The sequence below is a fragment of the Coregonus clupeaformis genome, unplaced genomic scaffold (assembly GCF_020615455.1).
Source record: "Coregonus clupeaformis isolate EN_2021a unplaced genomic scaffold, ASM2061545v1 scaf0200, whole genome shotgun sequence".
NCBI lineage: Eukaryota > Metazoa > Chordata > Actinopteri > Salmoniformes > Salmonidae > Coregonus > Coregonus clupeaformis.
This window is the reverse complement of record NW_025533655.1, coordinates 446,204-471,743: the sequence shown is the minus strand read 5'-3', so window position 1 is coordinate 471,743 and position 25,540 is coordinate 446,204. Positions and strand designations below refer to the sequence as shown.

At 44.9% G+C, this 25,540-nt stretch overlaps 1 protein-coding gene and 1 non-coding gene across 3 annotated transcripts; both read right to left on the bottom strand.

Annotated features, from left to right (window-relative positions):
- Positions 1 to 16,344: 16,344 nt before the first annotated feature.
- Positions 16,345 to 23,673, bottom strand: LOC121555785 (polyadenylate-binding protein 1A). Of its 2 annotated transcripts, XM_041869622.2 has the most exons (12): positions 23,211 to 23,673; positions 22,871 to 23,110; positions 20,981 to 21,174; positions 20,695 to 20,810; positions 20,115 to 20,253; positions 19,792 to 19,893; positions 19,437 to 19,670; positions 18,796 to 19,159; positions 18,550 to 18,663; positions 17,796 to 18,014; positions 16,815 to 17,038; positions 16,345 to 16,715 (listed from the first exon to the last, which is right to left on the bottom strand). In XM_041869622.2, exons 2-11 carry the CDS (start codon positions 23,061 to 23,063, stop codon positions 16,821 to 16,823), a joined length of 1,893 nt encoding a protein of 630 aa, XP_041725556.2. In that variant the 5' UTR covers positions 23,064 to 23,110; positions 23,211 to 23,673; the 3' UTR covers positions 16,345 to 16,715; positions 16,815 to 16,820. The 2 variants fall into 2 exon arrangements, with proteins under 2 accessions (XP_041725556.2, XP_041725555.2); XM_041869621.2 differs by having other exon boundaries at positions 22,871 to 23,673.
- On the bottom strand, positions 17,136 to 17,214 carry LOC121555786. Its single transcript, XR_005997996.1, has one exon. It is a non-coding gene; the product is annotated as a small nucleolar RNA SNORD72 (small nucleolar RNA).
- Positions 23,674 to 25,540: the final 1,867 nt, after the last annotated feature.

The window sequence follows — 25,540 nt, the reverse complement described above, 5'->3', positions numbered from 1 at the left end:
GTTTCCACAGAGCTGGCTGAATAACAGAATGTCAGTCCCCAGTTTCCACAGAGCTGGCTGAATAACAGAATGTCAGTCCCCCAGTTTCCACAGAGCTGGCTGAATAACAGAATGTCAGTCCCCCAGTTTCCACAGAGCTGGCTGAATAACAGAATGTCAGTCCCCCAGTTTCCACAGAGCTGGCTGAATAACAGAATGTCGGTCCCCCAGTTTCCACAGAGCTGGCTGAATAACAGAATGTCGGTCCCCCAGTTTCCACAGAGCTGGCTGAATAACAGAATGTCGGTCCCCCAGTTTCCACAGAGCTGGCTGAATAACAGAATGTCAGTCCCCCAGTTTCCACAGAGCTGGCTGAATAACAGAATGTCAGTCCCCCAGTTTCCACAGAGCTGGCTGAATAACAGAATGTCAGTCCCCCAGTTTCCACAGAGCTGGCTGAATAACAGAATGTCAGTCCCCAGTTTCCACAGAGCTGGCTGAATAACAGAATGTCAGTCCCCCAGTTTCCACAGAGCTGGCTGAATAACAGAATGTCAGTCCCCCAGTTTCCACAGAGCTGGCTGAATAACAGAATGTCAGTCCCCCAGTTTCCACAGAGCTGGCTGAATAACAGAATGTCAGTCCCCCAGTTTCCACAGAGCTGGCTGAATAACAGAATGTCAGTCCCCAGTTTCCACAGAGCTGGCTGAATAACAGAATGTCAGTCCCCCAGTTTCCACAGAGCTGGCTGAATAACAGAATGTCAGTCCCCCAGTTTCCACAGAGCTGGCTGAATAACAGAATGTCAGTCCCCCAGTTTCCACAGAGCTGGCTGAATAACAGAATGTCAGTCCCCCAGTTTCCACAGAGCTGGCTGAATAACAGAATGTCGGTCCCCCAGTTTCCACAGAGCTGGCTGAATAACAGAATGTCGGTCCCCCAGTTTCCACAGAGCTGGCTGAATAACAGAATGTCAGTCCCCCAGTTTCCACAGAGCTGGCTGAATAACAGAATGTCAGTCCCCCAGTTTCCACAGAGCTGGCTGAATAACAGAATGTCAGTCCCCCAGTTTCCACAGAGCTGGCTGAATAACAGAATGTCAGTCCCCCAGTTTCCACAGAGCTGGCTGAATAACAGAATGTCGGTCCCCCAGTTTCCCACAGAGCTGGCTGAATAACAGAATGTCGGTCCCCCAGTTTCCACAGAGCTGGCTGAATAACAGAATGTCGGTCCCCCAGTTTCCACAGAGCTGGCTGAATAACAGAATGTCAGTCCCCCAGTTTCCACAGAGCTGGCTGAATAACAGAATGTCAGTCCCCCAGTTTCCCACAGAGCTGGCTGAATAACAGAATGTCAGTCCCCCAGTTTCCACAGAGCTGGCTGAATAACAGAATGTCAGTCCCCCAGTTTCCACAGAGCTGGCTGAATAACAGAATGTCAGTCCCCCAGTTTCCACAGAGCTGGCTGAATAACAGAATGTCAGTCCCCCAGTTTCCACAGAGCTGGCTGAATAACAGAATGTCAGTCCCCCAGTTTCTCCTGCTTAACAAACACATAGATAACAGATGCCCCCAATCATACACTGGCCACTGGAGCTGAACTGAATGCTATCAAACTCTTCTTCTAGAAACCTTATGTACTTAGTACCAAGGGAAGGATTTCCTAATGTGTAATCGAAAATGGCGCCGACAGAGTGCTGCCTTGCTTCTAGCTCTTAGGGAACTTTGCATTATTTTGTTTTTTTTATGTATTATTTCATACGTTATTAGGGCAGATTTTATTTTATGTTATTACATACAGCCGGGAAGAACTATTGGATATCAGAGTGGCGGTAATTTACCAGCACTACCACCAGGAATACGACTTTCCCGAAGCGGATCCTTTGTTCGCACCCCCCAGGGCAATTGAACTGATTCCAGAGGCCGACCCAAAACAACGCCGGCGGAGGAGAGGTACTCGGAGCGGTATACTAGTCTGACTTAGGAGGCGTGCACACCCAACCGCTTCTGAGTATATTACTCGCTAATGTTCAGTCTCTGGATAATAAAGTTGACGAGCTCAGGGCGAGGGATTCTTTCCAGAGAGACATCAGGTATTGTAACATATTCTGTTTCACGGAAACATGGCTCTCTCGGGATATACTTTCCGAGTCGGTCCAGCCAGTTGGGTTCTTAGTTCATCACGCAGACAGGAATAAATATCTCTCCGGGAAGCAGAAGGGCGGAGGTGTATATTTTATGATTAACGACTCATGGTTTAATTGTGATAACATACAGGAAACTCAAGTCCTTTTGTTCACCCGACCTAGAATACCTCACAATCAAATGCCGACCGTATTATCTCTGAAGAGAATTTTATTTGGTTATAACACGTCGGCCCTCAAGGAACTACACTGGACTTTATGCAAACTGGAAACCACATATCCTGAGGCTGCATTTATTGAAGCTGGGGATTTTAACAAAGCAAATTTGAGGAAAGGGCTGCCTAAGTTCTATCAACACATCGACTGTTGTACTCGTGCTGCTAAAACACTCGACCACTGCTACTCCAACTTCCGGGATGCCTACAAGGTTCTCCCCCGCCCTCCTTTCGGCAAATCTGACCACGACTCCATTTTGCTCCTCCCTTCCTATAGGCAGAAACTCAAACAGGAAGTACCCGTGCTAAGGACTATTCAACGCTGGTCTGACCAATCGGAATTGTTTCGATCACGCGAACTGGGATATGTTCCCGGGTAGCTTCAGAGAATAATAGACGTATATCCTGATATGGTGACTGAGTTTATCAGGAAGTGTATAGGAGATGTTGTACCCACTGTGACTATTAAAACCTACCCTAACCAGAAACCGTGGATAGACGGCAGCGTTCGCACAAAACTGAAAGCGTGAAACACCGCATTTAACCATGGCAAGGTGACTGGGAATATGGCAGAATACAAACAGTGTAGCTATTCACTCCGTCGGCAATCAAACAGGCAAAACGTCAATACAGAGACAAAGTGGAGTCGCAATTCAACGGATCAGACACGAGACTTATGTGGCAGGGACTACAGACAAGCACGGACTACAAAATGAAAAACAGCCACGTCGGACACCGACGTCTTGCTTCCGGACAAGCTAAACACCTTCATCGCCCGCTTTGACGATGATACAGTGCCACCGAAGCGGCCCGCTACCAAGGACTGTGGGCTCTCCTTCTCCATGGACGACGTGAGTAAGACATTTAAGCGTATTAACCCTCACAAGGCTGCCGGCCCAGATGGCATCCCTAGCCGCATCCTCAGAGCATGCGCAGACCAGCTGGCTGGTGTGTTTACGGACATATTCAATCTCTCCCAATCGCAGTCTACTGTCCCCACATGCTTCAAGATGGCCACCATTGTCCCTGTACCCAATAAAGTAGCACTCACTTCTGTCATCATGATAGTGCTGAGAGACTAGTCAAGGATCATACCACCTCTACCTTACCTGACACCCTAGACCCACTTCAATTTGCTTACCGCCCCAATAGATCCACAGGCGATGCAATCGCCATCACACTGCCATATCCCATCTGGACAAGAGGAATACCTATGTAAGAATGCTGTTCATTGACTATAGCTCAGCATTCAACACCATAGTACCCTCCAAGCTCATCATTATGCTCGAGGGCCTGGGTCTGAACCCCGCCCTGTGCAACTAGGTCCTGGACTTCCTGACGGGCCGCACCCAGGTGGTGAAAGTAGGAAACAACACCTCCACTTCGCTGATCCTCAACACAGGGGCCCCACAAGGGTGTGTGCTCAGCCCCCTCCTGTACTCCCTGTTCACCCATGACTGCGTGGCCAAGCACGCCACCAACTCAATCATCAAGTTTGCAGACGACACAACAGTAGTAGGCTTGATTACCAACAACGATGAGACAGCCTACAGGGAGGAGGTGAGGGCTCTGGGAGTGTGGTGCCAGGGCAATAACCTCTCACTCAACAAAACAAAGGAGATGATTGTGGACTTCAGGAAACAGCAGGGGGAGCACGCTTCTGTCCACATCGACGGGACCGCTGTGGAGCAGGTGGAAAGCTTAAGTTCCTCGGCATACACATCACTGACGATCTGAAATGGTCCACCCACGCAGACAGTGTGGTGAAGAAGGCCCAACAGTGCCTCTTCAACCTCAGGAGGCTGAATAAATTTGGCTTGGCACCTAAAATCCTCAAACTTTTACAGATGCAAAATTGAGAGCATCCTGTCGGGCTGTATCAACGCCTGGTATGGCAACTGCACTCCCGCAACCACAGGGCTCTCCAGAGGGTGGTGCGGTCTTCCCAACGCATCACCGGGGGCAAACTACCTGCCCTCCAGGACACCTACAGCACCCGATGTCACAGGAAGACCAAAAAGATCATCAAGGACATCAACCACCCAAGCCACGGCCTGTTCACCCTGCTATCATCCAGAAGGCGAGGTCAGTACAGGGGCATCAAAGCTGGGACCAAGAGACTGAAAAACAGCTTCCATCTCTAGGCCATCAGACTGTTAAATAGCCATCACTAGCACATTAGAGGCTGCTGCCTATATACATAGATTATAAATCACTGGCCACTTTAATAAATGGAACACTCGTCACTTTAATAATGTTTACATATCTTGCATTACTCATCTCATATGTATAGTTGAAGTCGGAAGTTTACATCCACCTTAGCCAAATACATTTAAACTCAGTTTTTCACAATTCCTGACATTTAATCCAAGTAAAAATTCCTTGTCTTAGGTCAGTTAGGATCACCACTTTATTTTAAGAATGTGAAATGTCAGAATAATAGTAGAGATAATGATTTATTTCAGCTTTTATTTCTTTCATCACATTCCCAGTGGGTCAGAAGTTTACATACACTCAATTAGTATTTGGTAGCATTGCCTTTAAATTGTTTAACTTGGGTCAAACGTTTCAGGTTGCCTTCCACAAGCTTCCCACAATAAGTTGGGTGAATTTTGGCCCATTCCTCCAGACAGAGCCAGGTTTGTAGGCCTCCTTGCTCGCACACGCTTTTTCAGTTCTACCCACAGATTTTTTTATAGGATTGAGGTCAGGGCTTTGTGATGGCCACTCCAATACCTTGACTTTGTTGTCCATAAGCCATTTTGCCACAACTTTGGAAGTATGCTTGGGGTCATTGTCCATTTGGAAGACCCATTTGCGACCAAGATTTAACTTCTTGACTGATGTCTTGAGATGTTGCTTCAATATATCCACATCATTTTCCTTCTTCATGATGCCATCTATTTTGTGAAGTGCACCAGTTCCTCCTGCAGCAAAGCACCCCCACAGCATGATGCTGCCACCCCCGTGCTTCACGGTTGGGATGGTGTTCTTCAGCTTGCAAGCTACCCCCTTTTTCCTCCAAACCTAACGATGGTCATTATGGCCAAACATTTCTATTTTTGTTTCATCAGACCAGAGGACATTTCTTAAAAATGTACGATCTTTGTCCCCATGTGCAGTTGCAAACCGTAGTCTGGCTTTTTTATGGCGGTTTTGGAGCAGTGGCTTCTTCCTTGCTGAGCAGCCTTTCAGGTTATGCCGATATAGGACTTGTTTTACTGTGGATATAGATACTTTTGTACCTGTTTCATCCAGCATCTTCACAAGGTCCTTTGCTGTTGTTCTGGGATTGATTTGCACTTTTCACACCAAAGTATGTTAATCTCTAGGAGACAGAACGCGTCTCCTTCTGAGCAGTATGACGGCTGCGTGGTCCCATGGTGTTTATACTTGCGTACTATTGTTTGTACAGAGGAATGTGGTACCTTCAGGCATTTGGAAATTGCTCCCAAGGATGAACCAGACTTGTGGAGGTCTACAATTTTTTTTCTGAGGTCTTGGCTGATTTATTTTGATTTTCCCATGATGTCAAGCAAAGAGGCACTGAGTTTGAAGGTAGGCCTTGAAATATATCCACAGGTTAGGAGTGGGCGATATACCGGTTTGATAGTAAAAACCGGTATTGTGCCGCGCCATGATATGGATTTAGCAATATCATGGATACCGCGATTTATTCAGAATTCATAAATTCGAATTTTGCATCAATATTTTTTTGTTCCAAATTTCAACTGAGTGATAGTACTAAGTAGCTACATCTTTTTTTTTTTTTTTATCCAACCTTTCTTGGTTCTTACGAATAAAAGAATGTATGTTAATATGTTGACCTATTTTTATGAGCGCACGTCGCATGCACTTGTTGCACGCATGTAGTGCTAGCAACAAAGAAGTGTGCAGGCAGCTGCAGTTAGGAGGCAGGTTAACTATTGGGGGAAAACTTTACAATCCAGGATGAGCGAAAACACAGAAATTGATGTTGCTCAAGAGCAGGAGGATAAATTGGTTAAGAAGAAAGGGGGCACCTCTGTTGTTTGGAACTGGTTTGGCTTTAAAATCTCCGACCCCGACCAAAACACTACCCTATGCAAGTTGTGTCGTCGTGTTGTCTTAGCAAAAGGTGGAAACACGACCAACCTGTTCAATCACTTAAAAACATACATGTCCGTGAGTATGAACAATGCACCAGAATGCGTGAGACAGTAAGCCCAGGAGCTCGCCCGAAGACAAGCCAGACTCGCACTCAACAATCAATTATATCATCATTTGCTGCCGGTACTTGCTATGAGAAGACGAGCAAAAAATGGATAGACATCACAGCTGCGATTACAAATCACATAGCGAAGGACATGGTACCGATTCAAACTGTGGAGAAAGAGGGGTTCAGAAAGTTGATTCAAACTCTGGACCCAAGATATGAGATCCCGAGCCGCAAATATTTTAGCCAAAAATGCCTGCCACAGCTTTACACAGAATGCTGGGACAGAGTTTACAGTGAGATAAATAACATTCCATTCTTCTCCACTACTGCCGATCTATGGTCAAGTCGTACCACAGAACCTTATATAAGCCTCACAATCCATTACATAGACGGTGACTGGAAACTGAAAAGTAAGTGCCTACAGACGTCTTATTTCCCAGACGACCACACCGGGAAATAATTGCAGGTGGGCTGAGGGACATACTGTCGTCCTGGGGATTAAAAGAGTCGCGTCAAGTTTGTATGACGACCGACAGCGGATCGAACATGATCAAGGCATTGCAGCTGAACAAGTGGGCAAACCTTGGATGTTTCGGACACAGGCTGCACAATGCTATTGGTAAGTTTCAGGACTGTAGCCTAGGCCTACCCTGTATGATGCTTATTATTAAGAAAAATACAGCTCACATCAGCCATGTACCGTAGGCTAAATCTAAGCACATCAGATTTGTAAAATGTGTAACAGTTGAATGTAAATGCCGTAAATCCTCAAACAAAGATTAAAAGTTATATTGTATTGTGATTTCTATATAAAAATGCATTATTATTAATTATTATTGTATTGTGATTCGATTATTTTTCACCCTATTATTTTGATTTCTTATTCCCAATTTCCAGAGAGGAGTGTCCAAAACGCTCCCGGGCCACAGGGGTGTGCGATTTCCCGGGCCACAGGGGTTTGCAAAAAGGTGGTTAGCACGTTCTCATACAGCTGGAAAAAGCAGAAGGCCCTGATGACAGCACAGAATGAACTAAGCCTGCCCCTGCACAAGCTCATCACAGAATCTCCGACAAGGTGGGGATCTCGTCTGAAAATGATGGAAAGAGTCCTGGAGCAGGAAAAGGCCATTACACAGGTCCTGGCAGGGGACAAAAAGACACGGCACCTTGTACCTACCTGGCAAGACATCCAGGTCTTGGAATCAGTCACAGCAGCACTGAAGCCACTCCAGGACTTTACAGATGCCCTGTCAGGAGAAGCGTATGTGAGCGTGTCCTATTTGAAGCCTGTCATCAATCTGTTAAATGCAGAGGTTCTAAATCTGAGCAAGGACGATACAGAACTGACCAAAGAGATCAAGATCAAGGTTCTTGATTACTTGAATAACAAGTACACTGACCCTGCAACAGATGAGCTGCTCTCCATGGCTACCTTTCTAGATCCAAGGTTCAAGACCAGGTACATGTCCGCTGAGAAACTGGAGGACATTAAGGTATTTATTCATTTGTTCTTGTTTTATTGCTTCAAATGTAAAGCACTTTGGGCTGCATTTTATGTATGAAAGGTGCTATACAAATAAAGTTTAATTATTTTCATTTTTAAGGTGAGAGCTGCCTCAGAGACCGAAGCCCTCCTGGTGGAGAACACAGCCCTGGGAAAATCGTCTCTTGCAGAGGATCACACTGACAGGGAGAAAGAAGCTTCCACTGCTCATCAATCAGGCAAGAAGCCCAAGAAGAGCCTTGGGAGCTTCTTTAAGCAGACCAGCAGTGCACCTGCCTCATGTTCAGAGAGGCAGATCATTGAGCAAGAGCTGAATAGCTACATTCTGGCAACGGCAGCAGACAGCGAGTCTGATCCTTTGGAGTGGTGGCGATTTCACGGATCTAATTTTCCACGTGTGAGTTGTCTGGCAAAGAAATACTTATGCATCCCTGCCACAAGTGCCCCCTCTGAGAGGGCATTCAGCACTGGGGGCAATGTGGTGACATGTCACAGGGCAGCACTAAAGCCAGAAACAGTCAACATGCTGGTATTCCTGGCACGGAACTTGTGAAGAAAGTTCTAGTGAAGATTTGTTGATATTGTTGATAATTGATGGTTGAGGCTTGAAAGGTTTAGTTTCAAACGGTTAGTTTTTTTACATATCTACGGACCGTAGCCAAAACAAACACACGTATTTGAATTTGTAATTACCTTATTTTCTTTATCTCCTGTTATTTTTTATTTAATTTTACTTAATATCTAATTTATATATATATATATATATATATATATGGCCTACCTACCTCATGTTTACGGAATGCATGTTTGCACAATACAAATAAAAACTTTTCAGGTCCATACGGTCCAATGCCTCACTCTTTCTGGTTATATAAGGTTCAAATACATATTTTTCCTTAACTAATATAATTTAACCAAGAAGGGATATTAAAATGTGATTCATATTTTTTTACGTCATATATCGTGATATCATATCGATATCGTCTGGACAGTGGAAAATATCGTGATATGAATTTTAGCTCATATCGCCCACCCCTACCACAGGTACACCTCCAATTGACTCAAATGATGTCAATTAGCCTATCAGAACCTTCTAAAGCCATGACATTCTTTTCTGAAATGTTCCAAGCTGTTTAAAGGCACAGTCAACTTAGTGTATGTAAACTTCTGACCCACTGGAATTGTGATACAGTGAATTATAAGTGAAATAATCTGTCTGTAAACAATTGTTGGAAAAATGACTTGTGTCATGCACAAAGTAGATGTCCTAACCGACTTGCCAAACTATAGTTTGTTAACAAGAAATTTGTGGAGTGGTTGAAAAAAATAGTTTTAATGACTCCAACCTAAGTGTATGTAAACTTCCGACTTCAACTGAATATACTGTATCTTAGTCTATGCCACTCAGACATTGCTCGTCCATATATTGATATATTCTCAATTCCTTTGCTTTACTTAGATGTGTGTGTATTGGGTATATGATGTGACATTGTCAGATATTACTTGTTAGAAATTACTGCACTGTCGGAGCTAGAAACACAAACATTTCACTACACCCGCTATCACATCTGCTAAACACGTGTATGTGACCAACAAAATGTGATTTGATTTGAGATACAGTATCCCTGCGCTCAGTCTGTGTAAAGAAAAACAAACAGTAAAGTGATTAGGGTCGTCAAACACAAGGACCAGAAAACACAGTTCATGTGATAATTACAGGATTAACAGTTGAACTAAGCTCACGGGGCATTTATAAGTCCAAAAAGTGATGTAGTAACTGCAGATTGCCCCTTTAATGATAATATTTGCCAGCAATTACAAAATACAGGGTTTAGGACAGGTCTCCTGTAGCTCAGCTGGAAGAGCATGGCGCTTGCAACGCCAGGGTTGTGGGTTCGATCCCCGGGACCACCCATACACAAAAATGTATGCACGCACGACTGTAAGTCACTTTTGATAAAAGCGTCTGCTAAATGGCATATTATTATTATTATTAATTACAAAATACAGGGTTTAGGACAGGGCTCTACGCGGACCTTTTTTTACAAGGAGCACGTGCCTAAGTTGAAAAATGTAGGCGTACACAAAGAAATTAAGGAGCACAATTAAAAATATTTCATTTTAAATCCAAGTCGCACCCGCAAAATATTTAGGAGCATATGCGAGTAAAATGGTGGCACTGTAGAGCCCTGGTGGAGGAGGAATAATGGTCTGGGGCTGTTTTTCATGGTCCGGGCTAGGCCCCTTAGTTCCAGTGAAGGGAAATCTTAACGTTACAGCATACAATGCCATTCTACACGATTCTATGCTTCCAAGTTTGTGGCAACGGTTTGGGGAAGGCCCTTTCCTGTTTCAGCGTGACAATGCCCCAGTGCACAAAGCGAGGTCCATACAGAAATGGTTTGTCGAGATCGGTGTGGAAGAACTTGACTGTTCTGCACAGAGCCCTGACCTCAACCCCATCAAACACCTTTGGGATGAATTGGAACGCCGACTGCGAGCCAGGCCTAATCGCCCAACATCAGTGCCCGACCTCACTAATGCTCTTGTGGCTGAATGGGAGCAAGTCCCCGCAGCAATGTTCCAACATCTAGTGGAAAGCCTTCCCAGAAGGGCGGAGGCTGTTATAGCAGACAAAGGGGGGACCAACTCCATATTAATGCCCATGATTTTGGAATGAGATGTCCACATACTTTTGGCGATGTAGTGTAGTTAGCGTCTATGAATGTGTTAGATACCACCAACATGAGGGCGAAAGCTAGCATGGCGGAATACAAGTGCTAGTACAAACATACTGTTACAGGGACGAGTTCACCGGCCAAGAACACAGGTTAATTAGTGGATGCAACGTCCGTTCACCTTTGACACCAATGTAATGAAGCCCAGCGCGCCATCAACTGTGCCCCAAAAACATGCTAGAGTGGCAGAGTTAAAAACCATAGTCGCAACAATTACAACAATTATTAACTGGGCGATTTATTTTCTAGGGACACAGCATATGCCCCCCAAAATGGTATTACTGTAGAGTCATGCCAATCGCTTGTTTCATAACAATTTAAATCCACCGTCTGACCAAAGATTTCTATAACTAACCCCAATGGAGATACAAATAGGGTATTGATGGTTGTGTTGCATATCTGTAAAATGTAAACACTGTCCCTGCGAGAGGCAGACAGAGAATAATCGGCCAGATGGATGTTTAGCTAGCTAGCTACGTTAGCAACTGGATGGAATGTTCAGGACGACAGCTAGCCTAGAAACGCCTTCAAGTGTTGTTAACGTACCGTTTACCAACTGTAATGCCGTTTTTCCTGGTCAACAAAATAACGTTCTTTCTTGTCAACAAGCCGCCGAGAAATCCTTCGTTGATATACTTTTTTTCTGTCTTCCACCTCGTCCGTCGGTCCCACCTTCTTCCTCTCTGTCCTGATCAAAAGACTTCTCGCTTCGTTGTTCAGTCTCGCGTCGCGTTCTCTTCCAAACACTAAGTTCAAATCTTCTCGCGAGATCTCGACCAGTCGTCGTAAAAGTATGGAGGATGGCATTACAAGATGTTGACTTTCATATGAAAAATAAGTAATACCCTTACCATCAATCATGCAAAGTCCTATACAAGCTAACGTTGTAATAGTCATGGTCATTTTAAATACACACAGTGTTAAAGTGTCATTTACACAGAACGATCCAAAACTCCTCTATGTTACTGTTACAGTCTACAAAAGAGTCCTTTCATTGCACCTACCATGGTTTACATTATTCACGTTTCTCAAAACTGTCAGAGTTGAGAGATGCTTTTGGAAACTTTCAGGCTTCAAGGAATTTGTTTGCCCATGTTACAGACATAAATCTGACAGGCCTGTCTGTCAAAGGCCAAAAACCCAGGAGTTAGAAGTGGAGAGGAGAGAGGATTCCCTGGTGTCAACTTGCGGCTCAGTCAAGTCAGTAATATCTTTATAATAACTGACCTGGAATAAACTGAGTTTACTGTTGTTGAGTTTTCTAGCTGAAAGTAAAAGTTTAGTATTTTATTAGGATCCCCATTAGCTAAAATATGAATACACGCTATCATACATTTATGCCTTAGCATTCCATGCATCAAGTTCTCATTATAATGGCAACACTACAGCCATTCATTTTCCTATATATATTGCGATCCTTTGCTCTACTGTTACAATTGCTTTCTCTAAGCAGGTCCTGATATCCTAATCTCACAGCAACATTGAATCCTGATATCCTGATCTCACAGCACCAGTTGTTCTGTAAACACCAGAGAAAATCTCAATCTCACGTTTGATTAAATAAAAACTTGAAAAAAAAGCAGAACCATATATTTAAGCAATAATGCCCGAGGAGGTGTGGTATGTGGCCAATATACCACGGCTAAGGGCTGTTCTTAGCACGACACAACGCGGAGTGCCTGTACACAGCCCTTAGCCGTGGTATATTGGCCATTTATCACAAACCCCCAAGGTGCCTTATTGCTATTATAAACTGGTTGCCAACGTAATTAGAGCAGTACAAATAAATGATCCATGGTATATTGTCTGATATACCATGGCTGTCAGCCAATCAACATTCAGGGCTCGAACCACCCAGTTTATAATTATAAACCGGCTAGTTTGGGTCCTGGATGCTGATTGGCTGACAGCCACGGTATATCAGACAATATACCATGGGTATGACTCAAAACTACTTGTTTACTGTTCTATTTATGTCGGTAACCAGTTTATAATAGCAATAAGGCACCTCAGGGGTTTGTGGTACATGGCCAATATACCACGGCTAAGGGATGTATCAAGGAACTCCGCGTTGCGTCGTGCTTTAAGAACAGCCCTTAGCCATGGTATATTGGCAATATACCACACACCCCCGGGCCTCATTGCTTAAATATACACTGAGTACACAAAACATTAGGAGCACCTGCTCTTTCCATGACATAGACTGACCAGGTGAATCCAGGTGGAAGCTATGATCCCTTATTGATGTCACCTGTTAAATCCACTTCAATCAGTGTAGATGAAGGGGAGGAAATAGGTTAAAGAAGTAATTTTAAGCCTTGAGACGATTGTGACATAGATTGTGTATGTGTGCCATTCAGAGGGTGAATGGGCAAGACAAAATATTTAAGAGTCTTTGAACGGGGTACGGTAGTAGGTGCCAGGCGCACCGGTTTGTGTCAAGAAATGCAACGCTGATGGGTTTTCCACGCTCAACTGTTTCCCGTGTGTATAAAGAATGGTCCACCACCTAAAGGACATCCAGCCAACTGGACACAACTGTGGGAAGCATTGGAGTAAACATGGGCCAGCATTCCTGTGGAACGCTTTCGACACCTTGTAGAGTCCATGCCCCCGACAGTGCTGAGCGATTGGTGCTTTTTGAGGTCTGTTTCGGTTTCAGTTAGATGAAGAAAAAAAATCATGGTTTTCGATTTTGGTTTTCATTATTTGGGTTGAATGATGTAACAACACAGAATGTATACTAGCAAATATTAGAGAATAGGACCATTCTATATGACTGGTATACTAGATAATACTAGAGAATAGAGCCATTCTGAATGACTGGTATACTAGAAAATACTAGAGAATAGAGCCATTCTGTATGAAAAAGTATTTGACCCCTCTGCAAAACATGACTTAGTACTTGGTGACAAAACCCTTGTTGGCATTCACAGAGGTCAGACGTTTCTTGTAGTTGGCCACCAGGTTTGCACACATCTCAGGACGGATTTTGTCCCACTCCTCTTTGCAGATCTTCTCCAAGTCATTAAGGTTTCGAGGCTGACGTTTGGCAACTCTAACCTTCAGCTCCCTCCACAGATTTTCTATGGGATTAAGGTCTGGAGACTGGCTAGGCAACTCCAGGACCTTAATGTGCTTCTTCTTGAGCCACTCCTTTGTTGCCTTGGCCGTGTGTTTTGGGTCATTGTCATGCTGGAATACCCATCCACGACCCATTTTCAATGCCCTGGCTGAGGGAAGGAGGTTCTCACCCAAGATTTGACGGTACATGGCCCCGTCCATCGTCCCTTTGATGCAGTGAAGTTGTCCTGTCCCCTTAGCAGAAAAACACCCCCAAAGCATAATGTTTCCACCTCCATGTTTGATGGTGGGGATGGTGTTCTTGGGGTCATAGGCAGCATTCCTCCTCCTCCAAACACGGCGAGTTGAGTTGACGCCAAAGAGCTCGATTTTGGTCTCATCTGACCACAACACTTTCACCCAGTTCTCCTCTGAATCATTCAGATGTTCATTGGCAAACTTCAGACGGGCCTGTATATGCGCTTTCTTGAGCAGGGGGACCTTGCGGGCGCTGCAGGATTTCAGTCCTTCACGGCGTAGTGTTACCAATTGTTTTCTTGTTGACTATGGTCCCAGCTGCCTTGAGATCATTGACAAGATCCCCCCTGTGTAGTTCTGGGCTGATTCCTCACCGTTGTCATGATCATTGCAACTCCACGAGGTGAGATCTTGCATGGAGCCCCAGGCCAAGGGAGATTGACAGTTCTTTTGTGTTTCTTCCATTTGCGAATAATCGCACCAACTGTTGTCACCTTCTCACCAAGCTGCTTGGCGATGGTCTTGTAGCCCATTCCAGCCTTGTGTAGGTCTACAATCTTGTCCCTGACATCCCTGGAGAGCTCTTTGGTCTTGGCCATGGTGGAGAGTTTGGAATCTGATTGATTGATTGCTTCTGTGGACAGGTGTCTTTTATACATTTTACATTACATTTTAGTCATTTAGCAACTTACAGTTAGTGAATACATATTTTTTTTTATACTGGCCCCCCGTGGGAATCGAACCCACAACCCTGGCGTTGCAAACGCCATGCTCTATCAACTGAGCTACATCCCTGCCGGCAATTCCCTCCCCTACCCTGGACGACGCTGGGCCAATTGTGCGCCGCCCATGAGTCTCCCGGTCGTGGATTCGAACCAGGATCTCTAGTGGCACAGTTAGCACTGCAATGCAGTGCAGTGCCTTAGACCACTGCGCCACTTAGGAGTACAGGTAACAAACTGAGATGAGGAGCACTCCCTTTAAGAGTGTGCTCCTAATCTCAGCTCGTTACCTGTATAAAAAGACACCTGGGAGCCAGAAATCTTTCTGATTGAGAGGGGGTCAAATACTTATTTCCCTCATTAAAATGCAAATCAATTTATAACATTTTTGACATGTTTTTCTGGATTTTTAAAATTTTTATTCTGTCTCTCACTGTTCAAATAAACCTACCATTAAAATTATAGACTGATCATTTCTTTGTCAGTGGGCAAATGTACAAAATCAGCAGGGGATCAAATACTTTTTCCCTCACTGTACTAGCTAATACTAGAGAATAGAGCCATTCTGTATGACTGGTATACTGCGTAGCACTGGCTGAATAATCTGCAAACAGACAAGATGACACTACGGTAGAATATAAACCATTACAGAACCAAGAGAGGTCAAGGACAGAGTTCAGTTGGACAGTCTGGACTGGTTGAGGAAAAGCCAGAAAAAAAAGCAGCTTTTTCTGGATGCTCACTGGGAGTTCTGGAAACTAACCAACTCTGTTCAGTATCTGCCAGTTGTGACTCTCCTGTTTGGTTTGGTAACACATCCTACAAACACCAAATATATTGGCATATTACTGCCACCCTTTAGAATTAAATTACACGTATCGTAGTCCAAAAAATAATAAAATGCACTGCTACACTGGGGCTTGGTAGTGAATTATGCAAGGCGGTCCTAGCTTTTATGAATGCCTCTAATCACATGGCCTGGTCTACTACACACAGCACTGGAGTGAGGGTCACAGACGTAAGATTACTGGCTGCCTAGTCATTCCTCTGCCTTTAACATCGCTGGTCATCTCTGAGGGTCACAGACGTAAGATTACTGGCTGCCTAGTCATTCCTCTGCCTTTAACATCGCTGGTCATCTCTGAAGAATACACTCAGTTTACAGAGAAGACAGTGAGACCATATTTGGGAGGTCGTAAAGCGACTGGTGATCAGAGATGATGGGATATCTCTAAACTGGAGATGCACACCACATTCAGCTCCATTATTTCAGTAAACTACAGTGCCACCTAGTGGATGACTTCAGCTCCTGCCACTCCATGCTAGTGCTCTGCAATAACCATTTTCACAAAGTACAATTCAGTGTTTCAATGACCTACTACAGTGCACTAAAGTGGGAAAACACTATTGCTCATAATCTTAATACTTCTGCCTTTCAGTAGATGTACTATAACGTGAACGCCATCCACTAATCTACAGAGGTTTGATGAATGTTCATGCACTATCTCAAGGAAAAGGCAGCCATTTTAAGTGTTTGATCGCTTTATTAAGCAGTTTTCAATCCAAATGACTTTTCAAAGTAGTCAGCTATCTGTTATCTCTGAACAGCTGATATTCTGAGTACTGACAGGAAGAGGAAATAGAACAATGGAATGTTGTGGTCACATTTGTCAAACGTTTTCAATTAATTGATAGCTTTGCAATTTTTTTTGTCAACTTTTGTACTTTTAATAACAAGGACTAGCTTCATCTTCTCTAGACCTGGCAGAACGTGTATTCATTTTTGTAAAGAAAGACTTTATCATTTTGCGATGTTTTCAGAGTTTTCCGTTTTTTTCCATGTTTAAATTTTTTCTAAAATTTTCTTCGGTGAAGCAAGTTAAGGATTTCCGTCTCTGAAACAAAAAACACATGACCATTAGTAGCATACTAACATCGATGTAACATTTTAACAGCTTAAACAATACAACATTTACATTCTAAGTGGTTCTTACCAGTTCTTAGCTGGGGACTCCAGCAGGGTTGGTGGGCTTCTGGGCGGACTCCTTGGCCTGGTGGGCCTGCAGCACAGCGACAGCCTCATCCACCTTGGATCGGAGAGACTCGGGAGACTCCAGCATGTGGAGCAGCTCAGAGTTGTCTATCTCCAACAGCATGCCAGTGATCTTTCCAGCCAGGCTGGGGTGCATGTTCTGGATGAGGGGGAACAGGCGCTCACCTGCAGAGGGAGTGGGGGGGGGAGAGAATCCACCATCAGGAAAAGACCCAGACACAGAAAGAGGATCACCAGCCATTTATGTAATAGGTTGGGGGGGGTCTTGTCTCAGTCAAAAAATAAGAATCACTGAAATTCATATGTTCAGACATTTCTACTGAAAACATCATTGACAAAGAGCACCTAAATGTTGATCGTCTTTTAAAGCTGCAATATGCAACTTTTTGGGCGACCCGCAAACATTCATATAGAAATGTGAGTTATAGATATGACATTCTCATTCAACGCCAGTCTAAGAAGCGGTAGATCTGTTCTGTGCCTCCCGTTATGAAGTTTAGTTTTTGCGTCTTTTACTTGTGGTTTTGTACACCAGCTTCAAACAGCTGAAAATACAATACGTTTGGTTATGGAAAATATATATTTCACAGCGGTACAATGATTCTCTACACAATGACTGCTTGTTTTGTCACATAAATTGAAATTAGGCTAACTATTCGAATTTCAGCAACCAGGAAATGGCGGGAGAAATCAATTGGCGAATATCACAGCCAATCACAACACTGGCGGGTAAGTAACATTGTGAAACACTTATCATTCCACTATTACTGCAGATGTATTATGGACATTCTCTGAAATTCACAACGCACAAATTCTAATAAATTCAACGTGTAGCACCTTTAACTGAAGGAGCTGGAGATCGGAAAGGCCAGTAAAAAGAGAAGCGACCAGAAGAGAGGGACTTTAAAAAAGAAAAACTCACCCAACATCTGCTTCTGTTCCTGTGGAGGAGCAGCGGCCAGCATGGAGGCAGTCAGAGGCTCCTGCCCCTGGACGTGGACAGCCGGCTGCTGCATTACCTGGGGCTGGCTGGCCATGTGCTGCTGGGGATTCCTCACGCCTGCTGCATACTTGTACTGGGGCATCCTCACCGGGGATGCAGCCGCCGCCCCGGCAGGCCGCTGGCCCAGGGCCTGGGTGGCTGAGGAGAGAGGAGGAGGAGGAAGTCGCTCAACATCCAAGAGAGATTCATATATTCAAGACATACTGAGTTGGACAAAACATTAGGAACACCACCCTAATATAGAGTTGCGCCCGCCTTTTACACTCAGAACAGCCTCAATTCGTCGGGGCATGGACTCTACAAGGTGTCGAAAGCGTTCCACAGGGATGGTGCTTCCCACAGTTGTGTCAAGTTGGCTGGATGTCCTTTGGGTGGTGGACCATTCGTGATTCACACGGGACACTGTTGAGCGTGAAAAGCCCAGCAGCGTTGCAGTTCTTGACACAAACCGGTGCGCCTGGCACCTACTACCATACCCCGTTCAAAGGCACTTCAATATTTTGTCTCGCCCACTGACCCTCTGAATGGCACACATACACAATCCATGTCTCAATTGTCTCAAGGCTTAAAAATCTTTTAACAGACAGTATAATCAGGTAAATGGTAGCAAGATGAGAGGTGGTTGTGAAAATCCCCAAGCTATGTGCAGGGCTGGGTTACCAGCTAAACTCACCCATTCTCTGGCCGGCCATCATGCGTGGCACCTGAGAGGACGAGGGCCTCATGGCGCCAAAGGTCTGGGGTCTGGGGGCGGACGGACGCATGGCGTTGGGCATGTTCTGGAAGTCTGGAAGTAGAAGGGAACCATTCAAAATCTAACAACTTCCTGGATGGAGAATTAGGTTCTAGTCTCCAGTGGAACTGTTGACACACCAAACGAGCAGTTAAATTCTAAAATGTCAACTATGCAGATAGTTACGCTGTGGTCTGACACCCTGGGTGGCCCAGCGTGGGCCTGGTCTCAGCTGAGCCAGCTGGTTGGTGGAGTAGTAGGCGGCACGGTTCTGAGTCTGGGGGATGGCAGCCATGAAGTACCCAGAGGGAGGGGCAGGCTGGTAGGGGTTGAGGACTGGGTTGGGTACGGGCCGGACGGTGGCCATCCTCTGCATGTACTGGTTGGTGAGGTGAGCCTGGCGCTCCTCTTTCCTCTGAGCCAGCGCCACGTACAGCGGCTTGGTGGCCACGATGCGCCCGTTCATCTCCGTCACAGCCTTGGTGGCCTCCTCGGGGGAGGAGAAGCACACGAAGCCGAAGCCCTTGCTGCGGCCACCCTCCATCATCACCTATAGAGAGGTACATTAGATACACAGTGGTTTTTAAAGTGGTATCTGAACCTGAATGACAGCGGTTGTAGACTCTCTGCTATGCAGAGCAGGCAATAAGCTTAACACCACAGTTCTCTCTCTCCCCAGACAACTGATATAGTAGAGTTCATTTCTCACACTGTGCTAATACAGTTGTAAGTTAACAATGCAATTCTACATTTTTAATCCCCCAAGTTTCTCCTGACATCTCCAGGTAATGTTCAATCAGAGGGTGACGTTGACTCAGGGAGGTTACCTTGGCACTGGTGATGGTACCGAAGGGAGAGAACTCCTTCCTTAGACGCTCATCGTCGAGGCCATCGTCCAGATTCTTGACGTACAGGTTGACCCCCTGGTAGCGGGTCATGCGGTCCTGTTTCATCTGTTCAAACTTGCGTTTCAACTCCGTCTGGCGCTCTCCTTTCTTCTGGGCGCGGCCCACGTAGACCTGACGGCCGTTAAAATCCTTCCCGTTCATCTCATCTACAGCCTGAGGAGAAAATATAAGGATCCAGGTGGTCCCATTGAGGTCAGAAACCCTGTTCTCCAGGACACTCAGCCCTTTTGAACATCCAGACAGTGATGATAAGGAAACGTATGGCCCAACTCACCCTCTGAGCATCCTCATGCCTCTCAAAGCTGACGAAGCCGAACCCTCTGGACTTCCCGCTGTCGTCCGTCATCACCCTGATGCTCAGGGCCGGTCCCGGAACGATAGAGTCCAACACAAAACGGCATCAAATTCTAATTCTACGGAACCAACATTTACTACAAGAGGAACTATCAACACATCTGGGCCTGGACTCATTCATTACATTTGACAAAACATTTCTTATTGGACATCACGAGGTAGGCCCCCACCCCGCTTCGTCCTGGTAGCGTCCTAGTGAATACATCCCTGGGGGTGACACACGACACGTGGCAGACACTTACCATATTTCCCAAACAGCTCCCTCAGCTTCTCATCATCCATATCTTCTCCAAAGTTCTTGATGTACACATTGGTGAACTCTCTGGCTCTGGCTCCAAGCTCGGCCTCGCGCTCTTTGCGGGATTTGAAGCGTCCGACGAACCTGTTGTGTGTGTGTGTGTTAATAAAATAATATTGTCAGTTGAACAGTGGTGTAGAAAAGGCTACCGATCTGTAGAGGGGGGAGAGAAACACGAGCTTGGTAACGTTGGTTACATCTACATTAACCACCATCTAGACTAAACCCCAGGGAAGAGTATTGAGTTTGACAAGGCAGTGAGTAGAGAAGCACAAGGATACAGAGCAACCGTTCTATATTAGTTGACTTGAGAAAAACCTGAGTTAGTAAGATTAAAGTTAGAACTCACACAAAAACAAATCCTGCTATTATTTAACCATTCTTGAACCAGGAGTTAAATGAAAACCAGTTCCCTTTTACAACTCGGTTACATCTCTGTACGTTTGAGTTATTGCTGCACTAACGTTGGACCCATCTATTATTTAATATGTCCAAGTTGGTAAAGGTGGACTTGATCACACTTACACTTTTCTGTCATTGAGCAACATGCCGTTCATTTTCTCAATGGCTCTTTCAGCAGCCTCCTGGGTCTCAAAGTGCACAAAGCCATAGCCCTTTGAGCCATTCTCATCACAAACCACCTTGGAGAAAGGACATTAAAGAGCACAGGCAATTGTTTTTTTTAAAACATCATGCATATCAAAACAGACTCAATTCAACACATACTTCAACCAACACCACTGCATTGTTTCGGCATGCTGAACAACACAGCATATGGCAGCCACACGGCCAGAACCATCTCTCAGCCTACCTTGCAGGAGAGGATGTTGCCGAAGGCCGAGAAGGTGTCGTAGAGGGCCTTGTTGTCAATGGACTTGTCCAAGTTCTTGATGAAGATGTTGCCCACCCCACTCTTCCTCAGGGAAGGGTCGCGCTGAGACCACATGATGCGCAGAGGTCTCCCCTTGATGACGTCGAAGTTCATGGTGTCCAGGGCACGTTCAGCTAGGAACATATCGGGAGCCATACCATTAGAATGCTGTTGAAGGAAACTGCTCCATTGTATGTGGGGGGAGAATATTGTATTTATTTATTTCACCTTTATTTAACCAGGTAAGCCAGTTGAGAACAAGTTCTCATTTACAACTGCGACCTGGCCAAGATAAAGCAAAGCAGTGCGATAAAAAACAACACAGAGTTACATATGGGGTAAAAAAAAAAATATATATATATATATAGAGTGTGTGCAAATGTAGCAAGTTATGGAGGTAAGGCAATAAATAGGCTATAGTGCAAAATAATTACAATTAGTATTAACACTGGAATTATAGATGTGCAAGAGATGATGTGCAAATAGAGATACTGGGGTACAAATTAGCAAAATAAATAACAATATGGGGATGAGGTAGTTGGGTGGGCTAATTTCAGATGGGCTGTGTACAGGTGCAGTGATCGGTAAGGTGCTCTGACAACTGATGCTTAAAGTTAGTGAGGGAGATAAGAGTCTCCAGCTTCAGAGATTTTTGCTGTTCGTTCCAGTCATTGGCAGCAGAGAACTGGAAGGAATGGCGGCCAAAGGAGGTGTTGGCTTTGGGAATGACCAGTGAGATATACCTGCTGGTGGGTGCTGCTATGGTGACCAATGAGCTAAGATAAGGCAGGGATTTGCCTAGCAGTGATTTATAGATGACCTGGAGCCAGTGGGTTTGACCACGAATATGTAGTGAGGGCCAGCCAACAAGAGCGTACAGGTCACAGTGGTGGGTAGTATATGGGGCTTTGGTGACAAAACGGATGGCACTGTGATAGACTACATCCAATTTGCTGAGTAGAGTGTTGGAGGCTATTTTGTAAATGACATCGCAGAAGTCCTCTGTAGCTCAGCTGGTAGAGCACAGCGCTTGTAACGCCAAGGTAGTGGGTTCGATCCCCGGGACCACCCATACACAAAAATGTATGCACGCATGACTAAGTCGCTTTGGATAAAAGCGTCTGCTAAATGGCATATTATTTATTTATTTATTAAGTCAAGGATCGGTAGGATAGTCCGTTTTATGAGGGCATGTTTGGCAACATGAGTGAAGGAGGCTTTGTTGCGAAATAGGAAGCCGATTCTAGATGTAACTTTGGATTGGAGATTCTTAATGTGAGTCTGGAAGGAGAGTTTACAGTCTAACCAGACACCTAGGTATTTGTAGTTGTCCACATACTCTAGGTCAGACCCGTCGAGAGTGGTGATTCTAGTCGGGTGGGCGGGTGCCAGCAGCGTTCGATTGAAAAGCATGCATTTAGTTTTACTAGTGTTTAAGAGCAGTTGGAGGCTACTGAAGGATTGTTGTATGGCATTGAAGCTCGTTTGGAGGTTTGTTAACACAGTGTCCAATGAAGGGCCAGATGTATACAAAATGGTGTCGTCTGCGTAGAGGTGGATCTGAGAGTCATATTGTAGCAGTGATGCAGCTGATACTCCAATGAATCATTGAATCTAACGCTACAGCAAATTAGGACACTCAAAGACTAGTTGGCCTACATAGCTAGCTGAACTGAAACCAAGTCCAACTGGATGACCTAATGTTATTCATCCCACGGGTTGCCATTTTTGGTGCAACGTGAACGTGCGAGCCACGTCATGTTATATTTTCATTGGCGCATCCATAAATTAACATGAAATACGTTGTTTTTTTAAATCATCAATTCTTACCATCGGCTGGCTGTTGGAAGTTAACGTAGGCATATCCGAGGGATCGACGAGTGATCATGTCCCTGCAGACTCGAATGGAGAGGATAGGCCCGGCGGGGCTGAACTTCTCGTACAGCATGGCCTCGGTGATATCCTGGTGCAGGTCGCCGACGTAGAGTGAGGCCATCGGGTAACTGGGCGCGCTCGGATTCATGTCTGCTGGCTTGTTTTGTCAAGACGACGTTTTTAAATAAAAATACGCTGGGGGGAAAAAAAAACGTTACGTTGTCAGGCTAACGTCTGCAAAATGGTCTCTGGTGACGCCGAAGATTCGTTATTTGCTAAAAAGGTTTAACGTTACCTCGCAATCAGGCCTAAAAAGCAATGCGGGCCGGCTAACGTTACCTTCTGGGAAAATAATTTCGGACTAAAGTTGCTAGTAGTTACAATATTCTTAAACTACGACTAGTTAACGTTACAATAACAACAGATGCGATATCGACAATTCCGATAAACTGCTAGTTATATCTATAAAAAAAAAAAAGTATTTTTTTCCGCAGCAGTTAGCTAGCTATCAATATGAAATCACCCACGCCTTCAACGATAATGTTATCAAGGGAGCAAAATGGCCTTCTTCGAATTCTCGTCCTATTTTCGACGGGTTACTTGTTAGTCCTGCTTCACCGAGTTTTTTTTTTTCTTACAAAAATATTCTTCCCCTGTGTTTATTTTTTTAGTTTTTTGTTTTTTGATAATAAAATGTGTGCCGAGTCTAGCTCCGGAACACACTCTAGCGTCGCTACGCAGAAGGGAATGAGAGCGCGGTCATGTGGTGTGGAACCCCCCTAAACCCACATCTCGCCGTTCCTCTCGCGTAATCTCATCCTATCTACACGAGATCTTATAAATCAATACCTCTATGATCAATACACTGTTTTTTTTTTCCCCCTTCAATTCTACCAAAAACTATTCCTTGAAAAATGCATTATTTTACCGCTATTGCTGCTCTCATCACCAAATGTAACACAGCCATTGGTCTTTGAGGTTTTCTACCTATCTGTAACAGGGGGAAGTCACGGGAAAAAAACCAGCATACACAGGTTCAAGACAGAAACGTAGTTATCACAGATGGTAACTGATGAGCAGGCTGGCTGGTGGATGCCCACATTTTCTTCCGAAAATAATGAAGATAAATCATAGAAAACGCATGCACATGTTTTGCATGTGGGCTTTGGATTGAACTGAGTGACAACCCGCCAATGTGCCTGGTAAGAATATACATTCAACCAGCCAATGCCAAACTCTACCAGCTGGTGGCTGGTGTTAATTTCCTTCCCTGCTGATGAGGGAGTCAGTCTGGTAAATCAGCAGATGATGTCATTTTGAGTCATATCCCTTGAATGACAACCATTTTGTGTGATGCAGTATGCATGCAGTAGTTGTTTTAGCAAAACATTTTTTTAGAACTAACCCAAGATAGACCAAAGCTTGTCGTTTAAAATGGGAGCAAATGAATCATAGTGGACAGAACAAGCAAGGAGGTGGGCAGAGCCGATCACGAGCTAGTGAGATTCTATTGGCGTGTTCTAGCATTTATTTGCATATTTCCGTTACGGAACGCCTACTATGTGAAGTGCGAGTGTACAATAACTCATTTCAAGTTTTAAAAACGCAGCCCACTCTGTTTGTTATTGATTCTTGTTTTGGAAACAGAAAACTGTATGGAGATCAAATGTTTCATTGATACAATTCTCCCACTGCCGGTCACTGGGCTTCCTCTCATCACCATATTTGGTAGTGAGTGGAAACACCAACCAGATGCTTCACATTTATACATCCGGTGAAGTATCTGGCTCATTGTTCTATCTGTGGTTTTAGTTTTCATGTTTTTTCCCCACAGTAGAGAAGGATCTGTTCAAGGACACCTTCAGCCTGCTCCTTCCTCTCACAGCCACCAGGGGGAGCAGTCAGTAGGAGAAAATAATAGAATACAGTAACCATACCTGTCTGAGCCCAAACCTGGGGTCTGCTTCAGTGTATTTCTATTGTTTTACCCCAGTGGGAGGTGTGGCTGGGTTCAGGATCTATAGATATGTTAATAAAAACCCAGAGTTTCTCACGTCTCCAGTCTCCCCAACACGTCTGCCACGCTGATCCTCAACACGGGGGCCCCTCAGGGGTGCGTGCTCAGCCCCCTCCTGTACTCCCTGTTCACCCATGACTGCATGGCCAGGCACGACTCCAACACCATCGTTAAGTTTGCCGACGACACAACAGTGGTAGGCCTGATCACCGACAACGATGAGACAGCCTATAGGGAGGAGGTCAGAGACCTGGCCGTGTGGTGCCAGGATAACAACCTCTCCCTCAACGTGACCAAGACAAAGGAGATGATTGTGGACTACAGAAAAAAAAAAGAGGACTGAGCACGCCCCCATTCTCATCGACAGGGCTGTAGTGGAACAGGTTGAGAGCTTCAAGTTCCTTGGTGTCCACATCACCAACGAACTATCATGGTCCAAACACACCAAGACAGTCGTGAAGAGGGCACGACAAAGCCTATTCCCCCTCAGGAGACTGAAAAGATTTGGAATGGGTCCTCAGATCCTCAAAAAGTTATACAGCTGCACCATCGAGAGCATCCTGACTGGTTGTATCACCGCCTGGTATGGCAACTGCTCGGCCTCCGAC